The sequence below is a fragment of the Salvelinus fontinalis genome, chromosome 20, assembly GCF_029448725.1.
Source record: "Salvelinus fontinalis isolate EN_2023a chromosome 20, ASM2944872v1, whole genome shotgun sequence".
NCBI lineage: Eukaryota > Metazoa > Chordata > Actinopteri > Salmoniformes > Salmonidae > Salvelinus > Salvelinus fontinalis.
Window position 1 is genome coordinate 18,577,531 of NC_074684.1, and position 18,374 is coordinate 18,595,904.

At 45.9% G+C, this 18,374-nt stretch overlaps 1 protein-coding gene across 2 annotated transcripts in view; it reads right to left on the reverse strand.

The window, feature by feature from the left end:
* Positions 1 to 794: 794 nt before the first annotated feature.
* Positions 795 to 18,374, reverse strand: part of vash2 (vasohibin 2) — a 44,531-nt gene continuing 26,951 nt past the window's right edge. The window contains exon 7 of one of the 2 annotated variants that reach the window (XM_055872697.1): positions 795 to 4,723. In XM_055872697.1, coding sequence (XP_055728672.1) covers positions 4,654 to 4,723 — 70 coding nt within the window. In that variant the 3' untranslated portion in view covers positions 795 to 4,653. Of the gene's footprint in view, positions 4,724 to 18,033; positions 18,154 to 18,374 lie in introns of those variants that run through there. The other variant, XM_055872698.1, reaches the window with a different exon arrangement.

Here is an 18,374-nt window from a genome sequence, read left to right on the forward strand (position 1 = left end):
CACAGGAATGTCTACCAGAGCTATTGCCAGATAATTGAATGTTAATTTCTCTACCATAAACCGCCTCCAATGTCATTTTAGAGAATTTGGCAGTACGTCCAACCATCCTCACAACCACAGACCACATGTATGGCATCATGTGAACAGTGACCCATGGTGGCGGTGGAGTTATTGTATGGGCAGGAATACGCTACAGACAACAAACACGATTGCATTTTATTGATTGCAATTTGAATGCATGAAAATACCGTGAAGAGATCCAGAGGCCCATTTTTGTAAGATATCTTTGACCAACAGATGCCTATCAATATTCCCAGTCATGTGAAATCCATAGATGAATGAATTTATGAATTTATTTCAATTGACTGATTTCCTCATATGAACTGTAACCCAGTAATATTTTTGAAATTCATGCATGTTGCGTTTATATTTTTGTTCAGTATAAATCTGCTCTCTGTGTCGTTGCATGTCACAGCTGCTGTAAAACAGATTAATAGAGACATGGAATCCTGTACCGCACTATATACAGAGCGATATCAGTACAGCACTATCCCAAATAACTAGTAAGACCATAGCCTACTAGGGAATGTTATGACATTTTGTCATTTATATTTACTCCGATGGGGTCAAATCTACCTGGTCTAGTGTGATATATTCAAATCTGGAATGATTTGATTGAATACCATATTTGTACATCCATTCTGCCTGTGCCCTATGAAGAAATGTATTTCACATTATTTCATTACCTATTATCTGTCCTACCTGTTGAGTAAGAAATTACAGCAAAGACAGAATAAAAACATAAATCATTTTTTTTATTACAACACATGGTAGAGTTGATAAAAACTTTTGTCAACTGATCAGTGTAACAGTAGGAGTTGGGAGTACATTATCTTCCACCAGCGGTCAAAATACAAAAATCACCCTGTCATCATCATACATGGAGAAAACCTGGGACGGATTCTAAAGTCTCATTTCAATAGAATAGTGGTTCTGTAAGAAATGCTACCATTTGTTCTGCTATTGATCATCCATCAATACTTTTCCTTTTCAGCCAATGAGACAAATAGAGCAGCCCTTTCCAGAAAGATATGAGAATAATACCAGCCAACTGGTAGCACCAGTGGCATGAGTATAAAAGAGAACACTCAACACCCAGAGTTCGAGTACATTCCCATTTGCGAGAAGAGGCCAAGAGAGCACTCCTCGTGAAATGCACGTTAATACAGAAACAGCAGCCTCATCTAAAAAGCTGAATTACAGTGACGCAAAGGTTGAGTTCCACAGTCCACATCATGCTTTGAAAACAGCTAAATATTCAGTAACTCTTAGTCCCAACAACACATCATTGCCTTTCAAGTTATCAACCACTAAATGCAGTAGGTGGTGGTATATTATAGTGGTGGTAGCTGGTTTAGGTTACTCATATTGTGCAGTTATTCAGATAACTTGATTCTGTATTTATATTTTTTAAAACACACCATTTGGTAAATACAAAATGGATTTAAAAAAATCTACAGTCATGAGTGGTACTGTTTTTCTTTAACCACTATTCAGCGGTCAATAGCACAAACATAGCAAGACCTTTGAAAAATGATACTGCTACAATGTGGTGTGCTTCTTCACACCTCGTCCAAAGAATATATCATCATCATCATCATCACAACAAAGTGTTTTCGCCACGTCATAAAAACAACAACCAGCACGACTAAACACTGCACTCAGTAACAGATTTGTTCAAGAACCAGCAAAGAATCACCAATAGAACTCATCCACAACACAATTTAGCTCAACACTAAACAGTTAAGAGCACAACTCTATTTAAGCTACATCACTTAGAGTATTATCTTTCAGTTCCCAGATTTGCTGCAGTGAAAGCGGTCTTTCCTCCCAGTAAGGGTTCTATTCAATCTGGAAAGCTGAAGCGTTATATATGCAGTGGGTATGGTAAATGCAGTCTCTATTAAAGCTGACATTGAAATTTAAAGGCAATCACCACGCTGTAAAGCTGAACTTCCGCAATGCATATTGAAAAGAGACGTCTTTTTTTTTTTTACGGCAGTGTTTAACAGTAAGAATGTTAAACCTAGCCTGTATAGATTAGACAAACGATTGTATTGTGTAAAAGTGAAGCACATTGTGCTTCTATAGAGGATTGTAAAACCAAAGTCATACACTACATGGCCAAAAGTATGTGGATACCTGCTCGTCAAACATCTCATTCCAAAATCACAGCGATTACTATGAAGTTGGTTCCCCTTTGTTGCTATAACAGCCTCTTCTGGGAACGCTTTCTGTCAGATGTTGGAACATTGCTGTGGGGACTTGCTTCCATTCAGCCACAAGAGCAGTGAGGTCGGCACTGATGTTGGGCAATTAGGCCTGGCTCGCAGTCGGCGTTCCAATTCATCCACAAGGTGTTCGATGGGGTTGAGGTCAGGGCTCTGTGTAGGCCAGTCAAGTTCTTCCACACTGACATACCATTTCTGTATGGACCTCGCTTTGTGCTTTGTCATGCTGAAACAGGAAAGGGGCTTCCCCAAACTGTTGCCACAAAGTTGGAAGCACAGAAGTGTCTAGAATGTCATTGTATGCCTCTTCCAGAGTCAGTTTGGAACTCTGTAGTGAGTGTTGCAACCGAGGACAGACGATTTCACGTGCTACGCGCTTCAGCACATTTCCACTTCACAATAACAGCACTTACAGTTGACCGGGGCAGCACTAGCACGGCAGAAATTTGACAAACTGTCTTGTTGGAAAGGTGGCATCCTATGACAGTGCCACATTGAAAGTCACTGAGCTCTTCAGTGTTGGCCATTCTACTGTCAATGTTTGTTTATGGAAATTGCTTGGCCGTGTGCTCGATTTTATACACCTGTCAGCAACGGGTGTGACTGAAACAGCCGAATTCACCAATCGATATACTTTTGGCCATGTATATTAAGCTGGTTATTTTGTGCTTATAGTCTTTCAGGCGGCTGGTACCAATAGTGTTGGCCTTGATGGTATACTGTCAGACTAGCAGCACCATTCACAATTTGATCGTTAGAATAAAAAATGTTCATTAGAAACACAAGAACTGATATGTTCTCAGTTCGTTCAGGATTCAAGAAAATGACACTGGTTTTCAATTCTGCTGCAATCTCGAAACTATTTAGATTGAGGAAGACATACAATGATCTATCATTTCTGTTTGATGTGCATAGCTTGTTTAACCAAAAGCTATAAAATATGATATTGTTCAGTTGGCACCCCCCTGGATATCTGATGACTTTTGAATACTACAAAAACAATGGAAACAATCTTCAACACCGCATCAGGGCAGATGAGATGACATAGAAGCCTTGATTTGACTGATGTGTCTGTCTTGTGGTGTTCAGTTCAGTATTTGCATTCTTAACTTCAAGATTCTGTGATAGGATTCAGAAAGGCCTCAGGTTAGGAGCTACATAACATTACCATACATGTTTTCGTATACGTCTGTATGCTGAGGTGTAACAGAGTTGACATTTGAATCAACACAACGTCACGGTCAAATTCTCTTGGGATTAAAAAGGTCATGTTCTGGCTAAGCTCCAAAGCATCAGTCACAAGCTTTGATTTCCTTAAAAGATGAATTGATCTGGGCCCGGTTTCCCTAAAGCATCTTAAGCGATGGTTCTAACGTTGAACTTAGCCTTAAAATGCCTTTGGGAAACCGGGCCCAGTACTGTATCTGTGAGAGAGGAGGGCCTATAGAGACAGGGGGGATAATCTAACCGAGAGCTAATAGAGGGAGTCAGTGTCAGGGCTGGGGTTTAGCAGAGTACGCAGCAGGCTCTCTGCTTGACTGCCCTGGTCTTTGGCCCCTCTCTGTTCCCCTCACCTCAAGCCTACAGTACCTCCTGTTTCCTCCAACTCTTCTCTCTCTTTCTCCCCTCACCCTTTCACTTCCCACATCATCACAGCTCAGCCCAGCAGATAACTACTTAACATCTACAGGCTTAGGCATTACAACCGTTCAGTCTATAGATTAATTATATTGAGAGAAGAAAATAGATGATCAGTCACACTATTTGATCCTTTTTACATGATATCAGCATACTGCCGGCTATTTTTGTAACCCACAGACTCTCAGTTTTTAAAAATGAATGTCCACATTGTACAAGTAAATGAAATGGGACTGTTGCTCTCCTACACAAAAGCACACAGGCTATACAAAACCAGATTTAAAAAACGATGTAGAGAATCCAACATATGTACCTCTCTAAACGCATGAGAGGTCTTGATATGATGTCTTCATGCAAATTAGGCATCAGGCCTTTATTAAAAACATAATAGATATGTATGCAAATGTATAATGTGGCTAATGCATGTGTGGAGGTGTATAATGAAACACACCTCTTGTTCAGGCTTTTGTTCGTCTGGTCATGAAGGACAGGAAATATATACCTTTGATATATTCAATGTATTTGTTCCTACTGGATGTCAACCTCCAGTTTAGCACTGAGCATAATGTCATCATCTTCACCCTACAGAAGAGGCTGGAAAAACCCTTTAAATACTTTATAATTATGATATACACAATGTCTGGTAAATATATTTGAGGGTGTGTGAGGCGGACCGGGTGGTCACAGTGGAGACCAGGAGAATGTTGTCCAGTTCCAAGGAGTCTCAGATGCGGATCTGGTAGCCGTCAGTCAAAGTGCTGAGTTCTGCAGGCTTTCGATCCAGAGCCGCAGGACTGAAAGACAGAGACAAGACAAGACAAATGTAGTGTCATCATTTAGCGCAGTAAAAGACAAGAAGCCAAACAAAGTAAGACCCAGTCACTTCAGCTGATGAACTGTATGGGCACATCAGACACACACAATAACTTCCTATTGAAGTGATTACAGTATCCTTAAAAAAATAATAGTAATTATTACATCTAGTTTGTTTAATATAAGGAATGTGAAGTGATTTAAACTTTTACTTTTGATATTTACTAAGTATATTTTAGCAATTACATTTACTTTTGACACTTAAGTATATTTAAAAACCAAATACTTTTAGACTTTTACTCAAGTAGTGTTTTACTGGGTGAATTTCATTTTTACTTGAGTCATTTTCTATTAAGGTATCTTTCATTTTACTCAAGTATGACAATTGGGTATTTTTTCCACCTCAGACCCACTCAATAACTTCCTTTTGAAGTGATTACAGTACTGGACACCTCAGACCCACTCAATAACTTCCTTTTGAAGTGATTACAGTATTGGACACCTCAGACCCACTCAATAACTTCCTTTTGAAGTGATTACAGTACTGGACACCTCAGACCCACTCAATAACTTCCTTTTGAAGTGATTACAGTACTGGACACCTCAGACCCACTCAATAACGTCCTATTGAAGTGATTACAGTACTGGACACCTCAGACACACTCAATAACGTCCTATTGAAGTGATTATAGTACTGGACACCTCAGACCCACTCAATAACGTCCTATTGAAGTGATTACAGTACTGGACACCTCAGACCCACTCAATAACGTCCTATTGAAGTGATTACAGTACTGGACACCTCAGACCCACTCAATAACGTCCTATTGAAGTGATTACAGTACTGGACACCTCAGACCCACTCAATAACTTCCTATTGAAGTGATTACAGTACTGGACACCTCAGACCCACTCAATAACTTCCTATTGAAGTGATTACAGTACTGGACACCTCAGACCCACTCAATAACTTCCTTTTGAAGTGATTACAGTACTGGACACCTCAGACCCACTCAATAACTTCCTATTGAAGTGATTACAGTATTGGACACCTCAGACCCACTCAATAACTTCCTATTGAAGTGATTACAGTACTGGACACCTCAGACCCACTCAATAACTTCCTATTGAAGTGATTACAGTATTGGACACCTCAGACCCACTCAATAACGTCCTATTGAAGTGATTACAGTACTGGACACCTCAGACCCACTCAACAAGTTCCTATCGAAGTGATAACAGTATTGGACACCTCAGACCCACTCAGACCCACTCAGACCCACTCAATAACTTCCTAATGTGAACCTCCCTCACACACACAGAGCAGAGGTAAGACTTTGTCCTAGCCACCGTGCTTCTACACCTGCATTGCTTGCTCTTTGGGTTTAGGCATTACACACGGTCCCGGTCCCGTGTGGCTCAGTTGGCTCAGTTGGTAGAGCATGGCGCTTAAAACGCCAGGGTTGTGGGTTCACAATTCCCACGGGGGGGACCAGGATGAATATGTATGAACTTTCCAATTTGTAAGTCGCTCTGGATAAGAGCGTCTGCTAAATGACTTAAATGTAATGTAAATGTTTTAGGCCGGGTATTTGTAAAGCACTTTGTGACAACTGCAGATGTAAAAAGGCCTTTATAAAATACATTTGATTGATTAAAGATAAATGGGGAACATTTGACAAACATTTGACAAAACCATTTGCTCATGTAAAGTCTGGGGCATCCTTTAGTGTCACAGTCTGGGTGTAGTACTGTTTCAATGTGGTCACGTAGACTGACTCCCCATAGGTTCTCATCAGCATAGTGGTCTTGTCCTTGTGCTAAGGAGAGCAAAGATGCAGGATTTTCTGACACACATGCCCATACACGCACACACCTTACACCGACCTGAGGGTGGCAGGCTGTCAGTACCATCTGACACCTATTAGCTCACAGACGTGAAGGTGAGTGATACAGAAAAAGTGTTTTGTAAAACAAACAAGTTGAGTTTAATCAGAGGCCAATAGAGGATGACGGAGTGGAATAAAGAGAGGCAGGGGGCAGATAGAAAGTCAGTAGAGAGGGAGAGAGAGAGAAAGAAGAGAAGGGTTTGAAGTGTGAAGCAGCAGGATAGTCTCAGTCAGCCAGTCATCTCTTTTTAATCCTGCTTTGTGGTGGTGGTGTCCCGTCAGCTCAGCCCTGCTCCAACACACAGCATAGCACTTCCCCTGTCACTGCTATCAAACACACACACACACACACACACACACACACACACACACACACACACACACACACACACACACACACACACACACACAGCACCTTCCCTCTGACAAAAATACTTTTCAGTCCAGAGATCAAAGAGAAGAGGTATTTCTAAAAAGAGGCTTATGGGTTAGACCTTCATAAATAAGCTCTCTCCAAAGTAACAAAGGTGTCCTATTTCTCCTCGAATGTCTTCGGTGTTCAATATTCTGCTTGACTTGAAGCCCTGAAAGCACTTCTCCTGCCTGTGCTTCTCTCACCCCACTCCCTCCCTCAGAGTGCATTTCCTGCTCACCATCCTTTCCCATTGATTCCCATCCCCCCAACTCCCTCTGCCAGAGAGAGCGAGAGCAAGAACTCATCTCAACATCAAACCAGTCCAACAATGCAGGCGGTGTAAGCGTGTGCGTGTGTGTGTATGCTGGTATGTGTGTATGCTGGTATGTGTGTATCTAAGACTACTTCCTCAGTACCCTGGACAGCACACCTACTCCCTCCCCTGCTGCTCCGATCAATAGCATTCTGTCTTCCAGGGAGAGGGGGAGCACAGAGCCCAGGCTTTCAACACCCAGCGCACCCAGTCAGTCGATCAGTCAGCCAGACAGGCGTCAACTTTCTGAGTACACCATTCTCACACAGTGGCTTCCAAGCAGCCCTGGATAACAGCCCATCCTTCACCACAGGCCACGTAATTAACATCATTCCTCAACACAGAGAAACACCACTCTGCTTAACTATTCAGACTAAAGCCTGTAGACTTCACTAAGTCCTCTGGGAGGGCACAAATTACCTGTTGGTAGGCTTTCTGTTTCAGTCCTGATCAAAACAATTACAACTGTGTTGATTGAGCCCCTGTAGGGATCACAGCCTATGCATGTGATCCCTACAGGGGCTCACTGATTACGGCTGATTACGCACTGTAGAACGAAGAGCTTTGTTAAAGAATAATAGAGGAGAGGAGAGAAGAGCAGAGGAGGTGAGAGAAGAGGAGAAGAGATGAGAGAAGAGGAGAAGAGAGGGGGCTGGACTGATGAGGAGAATCTCAGAGCATCACAAGGACAGACACAGCAGTTAACACCCAGCAGCCAGCCCAGCCCACTACAGAATAGACACCAAGCCAACTACAGAACAGACAACACCCAGCCCACCACAGAATATACAACACCCAGCCCAACACAGAATAGACAACACCCAGCCCACCACAGAATAGACAACACCCACCCCACTACAGAATAGACAACACCCAGCCCACCACAGAATAGACAACACCCAGCCCACTACAGAATAGACAACACCCACCCCACTACAGAATAGACAACACCCAGCCCACCACAGAATAGACAACACCCAGCCCACTACAGAATAGACAACACCCACCCCACTACAGAATAGACAACACCCAGCCCACCGCAGCCCACTACAGAATAAACAGCCAGCCCACCCAGCCCACTACAGAATAAACAGCCAGCCCACCCAGCCCACTACAGAATAAACAGCCAGCCCACCCAGCCCACTACAGAATAAACAGCCAGCCCACCCAGCCCACTACAGAAAAAAACAACAGTCCAAAACAGCTCACTGCAGAATAGACAACACCCATCCCCATTACAGAATAGACAACACCCATCCCCACTACAGAACAGACAACACCCATCCCCACTACAGAACAGACAACACCCATCCCCACTGCAGAACAGACAACACCCATCCCCACTGCAGAATAGACAACACCCATCCCACTGCAGAATAGACAACACCCATCCCCACTGCAGAATAGACAACACCCATCCCCACTACAGAAGAGACAACACCCATCCCCACTGCAGAATAGACAACACCCATCCCACTGCAGAATAGACAACACCCATCCCACTGCAGAATAGACAACACCCATCCCACTGCAGAATAGACAACACCCATCCCACTGCAGAATAGACAACACCCATCCCACTGCAGAACAGACAACACCCATCCCACTGCAGAACAGACAACACCCATCCCACTGCAGAACAGACAACACCCATCCCACTGCAGAATAGACAACACCCATCGCACTGCAGAATAGACAACACCCATCACACTACAGAATAGACAACACCCATCCCACTGCAGAATTGACAACACCGAACCCACTACAGAATAAACAGCCAGCCCACCCAGCCCACTACAGAATAGACAACACCCAGCCCACTACAGAATAGACAACACCCATCCCACTGCAGAATAGACAACACCCATCCCACTGCAGAATAGACAACACCCATCCCACTGCAGAATAGACAACACCCAGCCCACTACAGAATTGACAACACCCAGCCCACCCCAGCCCACTACAGAATAGACAACACCCAGCTCACTGCAGAATAGACAACACCCAGCACACTACATAATAGACAACACCCATCCCACTGCAGAATAGACAACACCCAGCTCACTGCAGAATAGACAACACCCAGCACACTACAGAATAGACAACACCCATCCCACTGCAGAATAGACAACACCCATCCCACTGCAGAACAGACAACACCCATCCCACTGCAGAACAGACAACACCCATCCCACTGCAGAACAGACAACACCCATCCCACTGCAGAATAGACAACACCCATCGCACTGCAGAATAGACAACACCCATCACACTACAGAATAGACAACACCCATCCCACTGCAGAATTGACAACACCGAACCCACTACAGAATAAACAGCCAGCCCACCCAGCCCACTACAGAATAGACAACACCCAGCCCACTACAGAATAGACAACACCCATCCCACTGCAGAATAGACAACACCCATCCCACTGCAGAATAGACAACACCCATCCCACTGCAGAATAGACAACACCCAGCCCACTACAGAATTGACAACACCCAGCCCACCCCAGCCCACTACAGAATAGACAACACCCAGCTCACTGCAGAATAGACAACACCCAGCACACTACAGAATAGACAACACCCATCCCACTGCAGAATAGACAACACCCAGCTCACTGCAGAATAGACAACACCCAGCACACTACAGAATAGACAACACCCATCCCACTGCAGAATAGACAACACCCATCCCACTGCAGAATAGACAACACCCATCCCATACAGAATAAACAACAGCCAGCCCACCCCAGCCAATACAGAATAGACAACACCCATCCCACTACAGAATAAACACCCAGTCCACCACAGCTCACTATAGAACATACAACACACAGCCCACCTCAGCCCACTACAGAATAGACAACACCCAGCCCACTACAGAATAGACAACACCCATCCCACTACAGAACAGACAACAACCGGCCAGCCCACTACAGACAACAACCAGCCAGCCCACTACAGACAACAACCAGCCAGCCCACTACAGACAACAATCAGCCAGCCCACTACAGACAACAATCAGCCAGCCCACTACAGACAACAACCAGCCAGCCCACTACAGACAACAACCAGCCAGCCCACTACAGACAACAACCAGCCAGCCCACTACAGAACAGACAACAACCAGCCAGCCCACTACAGACAACAACCAGCCAGCCCACTACAGAATAAACAACAACCAGCTAGCCCACTACAGAATAGACAACAACCAGCCAGCCCACTACAGAACAGACAACAACCAGCCAGCACACTACAGAATAGACAACAACCAGCCAGCCCACTACAGAATATACAACAACCAGCCAGCCCACTACAGAATAGACAACAGCCAGCCAGCCCACTACAGAATAGACAACAACCAGCCAGCCCACTACAGAACAGACAACAACCAGCCAGCCCACTACAGAATAGACAACAGCCAGCCAGCCCACTACAGAACAGACAACAACCAGCCAGCCCACTACAGAATAGACAACAGCCAGCCAGCCCACTACAGAATAGGCAACAGTCAGCCAGCCCACTACAGAATAGACAACACCCAGCCCATACAGAATAAACAACAGCCAGCCCACCCCAGCCAATACAGAATAGACAACACCCATCCCACTACAGAATAAACACCCAGTCCACCACAGCTCACTATAGAACATACAACACACAGCCCACCTCAGCCCACTACAGAATAGACAACACCCAGCCCACTACAGAATAGACAACACCCATCCCACTACAGAATAAACACCCAGTCCACCACAGCTCACTGCAGAATAGACAACACCCATCCCCACTACAGAACAGACAACACCCATCCCCACTACAGAACAGACAACACCCATCCCCACTGCAGAATAGACAACACCCATCCCCACTGCAGAATAGACAACACCCATCCCCACTACAGAACAGACAACACCCATCCCCACTGCAGAATAGACAACACCCATCCCCACTACAGAACAGACAACACCCATCCCACTACAGAATAGACAACACCCATCCCCACTACAGAATAGACAACACCCATCCCCACTACAGAACAGACAACACCCATCCCCACTACAGAACAGACAACACCCATCCCCACTACAGAATAGACAACACCCATCCCCACTACAGAACAGACAACACCCATCCCCACTGCAGAACAGACAACACCCATCCCCACTGCAGAACAGACAACACCCATCCCCACTACAGAATAGACAACACCCATCCCCACTACAGAATAGACAACACCCAGTCCACTACAGAATAGACAACACCCAGCCCACAACAGAATAGACAACACCCAGCACACAACAGAATAGACAACACCCAGCCCACAACAGAATAGACAACACCCAGCCCACCACAGAATAGACAACACCCAGCCCACCACAGAATATACACCACCCAGCCCACCACAGAATAGACAACACCCAGCCCACCACAGAATAGACAACACCCAGCCCACCACAGAAGATACAACACCCAGCCCACCACAGACTATACAACACCCAGCCCACTACAGAATAGACAATACCCAGCCCACTACAGAATAGACAACACCCAGCCCACCACAGAAGATACAACACCCAGCCCACCACAGACTATACAACACCCAGCCCACTACAGAATAGACAATACCCAGCCCACTACAGAATATACAACACCCAGCCCACCACAGAATATACAACACCCAGCCCACCACAGAATATACAACACCCAGCCCACCACAGAATATACAACACCCAGCCCACCACAGAATAGACAACACCCAGCCCACCACAGAATATACAACACCCAGCCCACCACAGAATAGACAACACCCAGCCCACCACAGAATAGACAACACCCAGCCCACAACAGAATAGACAACACCCAGCCCACAACAGAATAGCCAACACCCAGCCCACTACAGAATAGACAACACCCAGCCCACCACAGAATAGACAACACCCAGCCCACTACAGAATAGACAACACCCAGCCCACCACAGAATAAAGATGGTGCCGAATAAAGATGGCGCCGGAGAACAAGGCTGACGTTTTAAGTATTCCTGACAATTTTTTTTTTTAAATTTGTTTCTTTGCGCTATTTGTAACTTATTTTTTTACTTATCTTGTACATAATGTTAATGCTACCGTCTCTTATGACTGACAATAGCTTCTGGACATTAGAATTGCGATTTCTCACCATGGATAGGCAGAATCCTTTTTTTCCTTTAACAAGTCCGACGAGCATGACGAATGATATACTGCTTTCCCGGGAACAGGCCCAGATCCCTGTCATTTGCATGAAGAGAAGGCGGAGAAAAATGGTCCAGAGGGCAGGCTGCCTTCCGAGAGTTCGTAGGCGATCGAATAAAGCACCACTTCCTTTCATTCTGCTAGCAAACGCAGAAGATTAAACTACCAACGGGACATTCAGAACTGTAATATCTTATGCTTCACGGAATCGTGGCTAAATGACAACATTATCAACATACAGCTGGCTGGTTATACGCTGTACCGGCAGGATAGAACAGCGGCATCTGGTAAGACAAGTGACAGTGGACTATGTATTTTTGTAAATAACAGCTGGTGCACGATATCTAAGGAAGTCTCGAGGTTTTGCTCGCCTGAGGTTGAGTATCTCATGATAAGCTGTAGACAACATTATTTACCAAGAGAGTTTATCTGTATTTTTTGTAGCTGTCTACATACGAAGACCGCACTCAATGAGCTGTATTCCTCCATAAAAAAAACAGGAAAACGCTTACCCAGAGACAGCGATCCTAGTTGCCGGGGACTTTAATGCAGAGAAACTTAAATCTGTCTTACCAAATTTCTATCAGCATGTTAAATGTGCAACCAGAGGGAGAAAAAAACTCTGGACCACCTTAACGCCACACACAGAGCCGCATACAAAGCTCTCCCTCCAATTGGCAAATCTGACCATAATTCTATCCTCCTGATTCCTGGTTACAAGCAAAACTAAAGCAGGAAGCACCAGTGACTCAATCAATAAAACATGGTCAGATGAAGCAGATGCTAAGCTACAGGACTGTTTTGCTAGCACAGACTGGAATATGTTCCGGGATTCCTCCGATGGCATTGAGGATTACACCACATCAGTCATTGGCTTCCTCAATAACTGCATCGATGACCGTACGTACATACCCCAACCAGAAGCCATGGATTACAGGCAACATCCGCACTGAGCTAAAAGCTAGAGCTGCTGCTTTCAAGGAGCGGGACTAACCCGGAAGCTTATAAGAAATCCCACTATGCCCTCCGACGAACCATCAAACAGGCAAAGCATCAATACAGGACTAAGATCGAAACATACTTCACTGGCTCTGACACTCGTCGGATGTGGCAGGGTTTGCAAACTATTACAGACTACAAAGGGAAGCACAGCCGAGAGCTGCCCAGTGACACAAGCCTACCAGACAAGCAAAACTACTTATATGCTCGCTTCGAGGCAAATAACACTGAAACATGCATGAGAGCACCAGCTGTTCCGGAAGACGGTGATCACGCTCTCCGCAGCCAATGTGAGTAAGACCTTTAAACAGGTCAACATTCACAAGGCCAGATTACCAGGACGGGTACTGCGAGCATGCGCTGACCAACTGGCAAGTGTCTTCACTGACATTTTTCAACCTCTCCCTGTCGAGTCTGTAATACCAACATGTTTCAAGCAGACCACCATAGTCCCTGTGCCCAAGAACACTAAGGTAACCTGGCTAAATGACTACTGACCCATAGCACTCACGTCTGTAGCCATGAAGTGCTTTGAAAGGCTGGTCATGGCTCACATCAACACCATTATCCCAGAAACCCTAGACCCACTCCAATTTGCATACCGCCACAACAGATCCACAGATGATGCAATCTCTATTGCACTGCACACAGCCCTTTCACCACCTTGACAAAATGAACACCTATTTGAGTATGCTAATCATTGATTACAGCTCAGCGTTCAACACCATAGTGCCCTCAAAGCTCATCAGTAAGCTAAGGACCCTGGGACTAAACACCTCCCTCTGCAACTGGATCCTGGACTTCCTGGCGGGCTGCCCCAGGTGGTAAGGTTAGGTAACAACACATCCGCCACATTGATCCTCAACACAGGGGCCCCTCAGGGGTGCGTGCTCAGTCCCCTCCTGTACTCCCTGTTCACTCATGACTGCACGGGCAGGCACAACTCCAACACCATCATTAAGTTTGCCGATGACACAACAGTGGTAGGCCTGATCACTGACAACGACGAGACAGCCTATAGGGAGGAGGTCAGAGACCTGGCCATGTGGTGCCAGGACAACAACCTCTCCCTCAACGTGATCAAGACAAAGGAGCTGATTGTGGACTACAGGAAAAAGAGGACCAAGCACGCCCCCATTCTCATCGACGGGGCTGTAGTGGAGCCGTTTGAGAGCTTCAAGTTCCTTGGTGTCCACATCACCAACAAACTAACATGGTTCAAGCATACCAAGACAGCCGTGAAGAGGGCACGACAAAACCTATTCCCCCTCACGAGACTGAAAAGTTTTGGCATGGGTTTTCAGATCCTCAAAAGGTTCTACAGCTGCACCATCGAGAGCATCCTGACTGGTTGCATCACTGCCTTGTATGGCAACTGCTCGGCCTACTACCGCAACGCACTACAGAGGGTAATGCGAACGGCCCAGTACATCACTGGGGCCAAGCTCTCTGCCTCTATATCAGGCGGTGTCAGAGGAAGGCCCTAAAAATTGTCATAGACTGTTCTCTCTGATACTGCACGGCAAGCGGAACCGGAACGCCAAGTTTAGGTCCAAGAGGTTTCTAAACAGCTTCTACCCCCGAGCCATAAGACTCCTGAACATCTAATTAAATGGACATGCAGACTATTTGCATTCCCCCCCCCCCCCCTCTTTCAGCTAAATCTGCAGGTTTAAAAATATATACTTCTGTGTATTGATTTTAAGAAAGGCATTGATGTTTATGGTTAGGTACACATTGGAGCAACGACAGTGCTTTTTCGCGAATGCGCGTTGCATCGATTATATGCAACGCAGGACACGCTAGATAAACTAGTAATATCATCAACCATGTGTAGTTATAACTAGTGATTATGATTGATTGATTGTTTTTTATAAGATAAGTTTAATGCTAGCTAGCAACTTACCTTGGCTTCTTACTGCATTCGCGTAACAGGCGGGCTCCTCGTGAGGCAGGTGGTTAGAGCATTGGACTAGTTAACCGTAAGGTTGCAAGATTGAATCCCTGAGCTGACAAGGTAAAAATCTGTCTTTCTGGCCCTAAACAAGGCAGTTAACCTACCGTTCCTAGGCCGTCATTGAAAATAAGAATGTGTTCTTAACTGATTTGCCTAGTTAAATAAAGGTGTAAAAAAAATAATTTAATATGCAAAATCTCCGTCCAAAATTACCGATTTCCGATTGTTATGAAAACTTGAAATCAGCCCTAATTAATCGGCCATTCCGATTAATCGGTCGACCTCTAGTTGCTACTCTCTGTTGTTATCAACTGTGCATAGTCAACTCTACCTACATGTACATATTACCGCAACTAACCGGTGTCCCCGCACATTAACTCTGTACCGATACCCCCTGTATATAGTCTCGCTATTGTTATTTTACTGCTGCTCTTTAATTACTTGTAACTTTTATTTCTTATTCAAGTAAGTAAGCATTTCACTGTAAGGTCTCCACCTATTGTATCCGGCGCATGTGACTAATAAAATTTGATTTGAATTGAATAGACAACACCTAGCCCACCACAGAATAGACAACACCTAGCCCACCACAGAATAGACAACACCCAGCCCACTACAGAATAGACAACACCCAGCCCACCACAGCCCATACAGAACCGACAACAGCCAGCCAACAGCTACAGAGGAAAGATAGTATGTCAGTGAAAAGCCAACTGACATTTATTCCTGATTATTATTTGACCATGCTTGTCAATTATGAACATTTTGAACATCTTGGCCATGTTCTGTTATAATCTCCACCCGGCACAGCCAGAAGAGGACTGGCCATCCCTCATAGCCTGGTTCCTCTCTAGGTTTCTTCCTAGGTTTTGGCCTTTCTAGGGAGTTTTTCCTAGCCACCGTGCTTCTACACCTGCATTGCTTGCTGTTTGGGGTTTTAGGCTGGGTCTCTGTACAGCATTACATTTACATTTACATTTAAGTCATTTAGCAGACGCTCTTATCCAGAGCGATTTACAGATTGGTGCATTCACCTTATGACATCCAGTGGAACAGCCACTTTACAATGGTGCATCTAAATCTTTAAGGGGGGGGGGGGGGGGGGGGGCAGAAGGATTGCTTTATCCTAGGTATTCCTTGAAGAGGTGGGGTTTCAGGTGTCTCCGGAAGGTGGTGATTGACTCCGCTGTCCTGGCGTCGTGAGGGAGTTTGTTCCACCATTGGGGTGCCAGAGCAGCGAACAGTTTTGACTGGGCTGAGCGGGAACTGCACTTCCTCAGTGGTAGGGAGGCGAGCAGGCCAGAGGTGGATGAACGCAGTGCCCTTGTTTGGGTGTAGGGCCTGATCAGAGCCTGAAGGTACTGAGGTGCCGTTCCCCTCACAGCTCCGTAGGCAAGCACCATGGCACCATGGTCTTGTAGCGGATGCGAGCTTCAACTGGAAGCCAGTGGAGAGAGCGGAGGAGCGGGGTGACGTGAGAGAACTTGGGAAGGTTGAACACCAGACGGGCTGCGGCGTTCTGGATGAGTTGTAGGGGTTTGATGGCACAGGCAGGGAGCCCAGCCAACAGCGAGTTGCAGTAATCCAGACGGGAGATGACAAGTGCCTGGATTAGGACCTGCGCCGCTTCCTGTGTGAGGCAGGGTCGTACTCTGCGGATGTTGTAGAGCATGAACCTACAGGAACGGGCCACCGCCTTGATGTTAGTTGAGAACGACAGGGTGTTGTCCAGGATCACGCCAAGGTTCTTAGCGCTCTGGGAGGAGGACACAATGGAGTTGTCAACCGTGATGGCAAGATCATGGAACGGGCAGTCCTTCCCCGGGAGGAAGAGCAGCTCCGTCTTGCCGAGGTTCAGCTTGAGGTGGTGATCCGTCATCCACACTGATATGTCTGCCAGACATGCAGAGATGCGATTCGCCACCTGGTCATCAGAAGGGGGAAAGGAGAAGATTAATTGTGTGTCGTCTGCATAGCAATGATAGGAGAGACCATGTGAGGTTATGACAGAGCCAAGTGACTTGGTGTATAGCGAGAATAGGAGAGGGCCTAGAACAGAGCCCTGGGGGACACCAGTGGTGAGAGCGCGTGGTGAGGAGACAGATTCTCGCCACGCCACCTGGTAGGAGCGACCTGTCAGGTAGGACGCAATCCAAGCGTGGGCCGCGCCGGAGATGCCCAACTCGGAGAGGGTGGAGAGGAGGATCTGATGGTTCACAGTATCGAAGGCAGCCGATAGGTCTAGAAGGATGAGAGCAGAGGAGAGAGAGTTAGCTTTAGCAGTGCGGAGCGCCTCCGTGATACAGAGAAGAGCAGTCTCAGTTGAGTGACTAGTCTTGAAACCTGACTGATTTGGATCAAGAAGGTCATTCTGAGAGAGATAGCAGGAGAGCTGGCCAAGGACGGCACGTTCAAGAGTTTTGGAGAGAAAAGAAAGAAGGGATACTGGTCTGTAGTTGTTGACATCGGAGGGATCGAGTGTAGGTTTTTTCAGAAGGGGTGCAACTCTCGCTCTCTTGAAGACGGAAGGGACGTAGCCAGCGGTCAAGGATGAGTTGATGAGCGAGGTGAGGTAAGGGAGAAGGTCTCCGGAAATGGTCTGGAGAAGAGAGGAGGGGATAGGGTCAAGCGGGCAGCACTTCGAGATATTAGCTGATGTACGAAGGGCTATATAAAATAAACTTGACTTGATAGTAGGAGATACGACCAGTAATGACAATGACAATGACAAGGCCCTTGGTCTGACCACTCATAGCTTTCCTTGTCTCAACAACCTCACTAAATATTTCACTTCTCCGAAAACAGGTGGTTCCCTTCCAT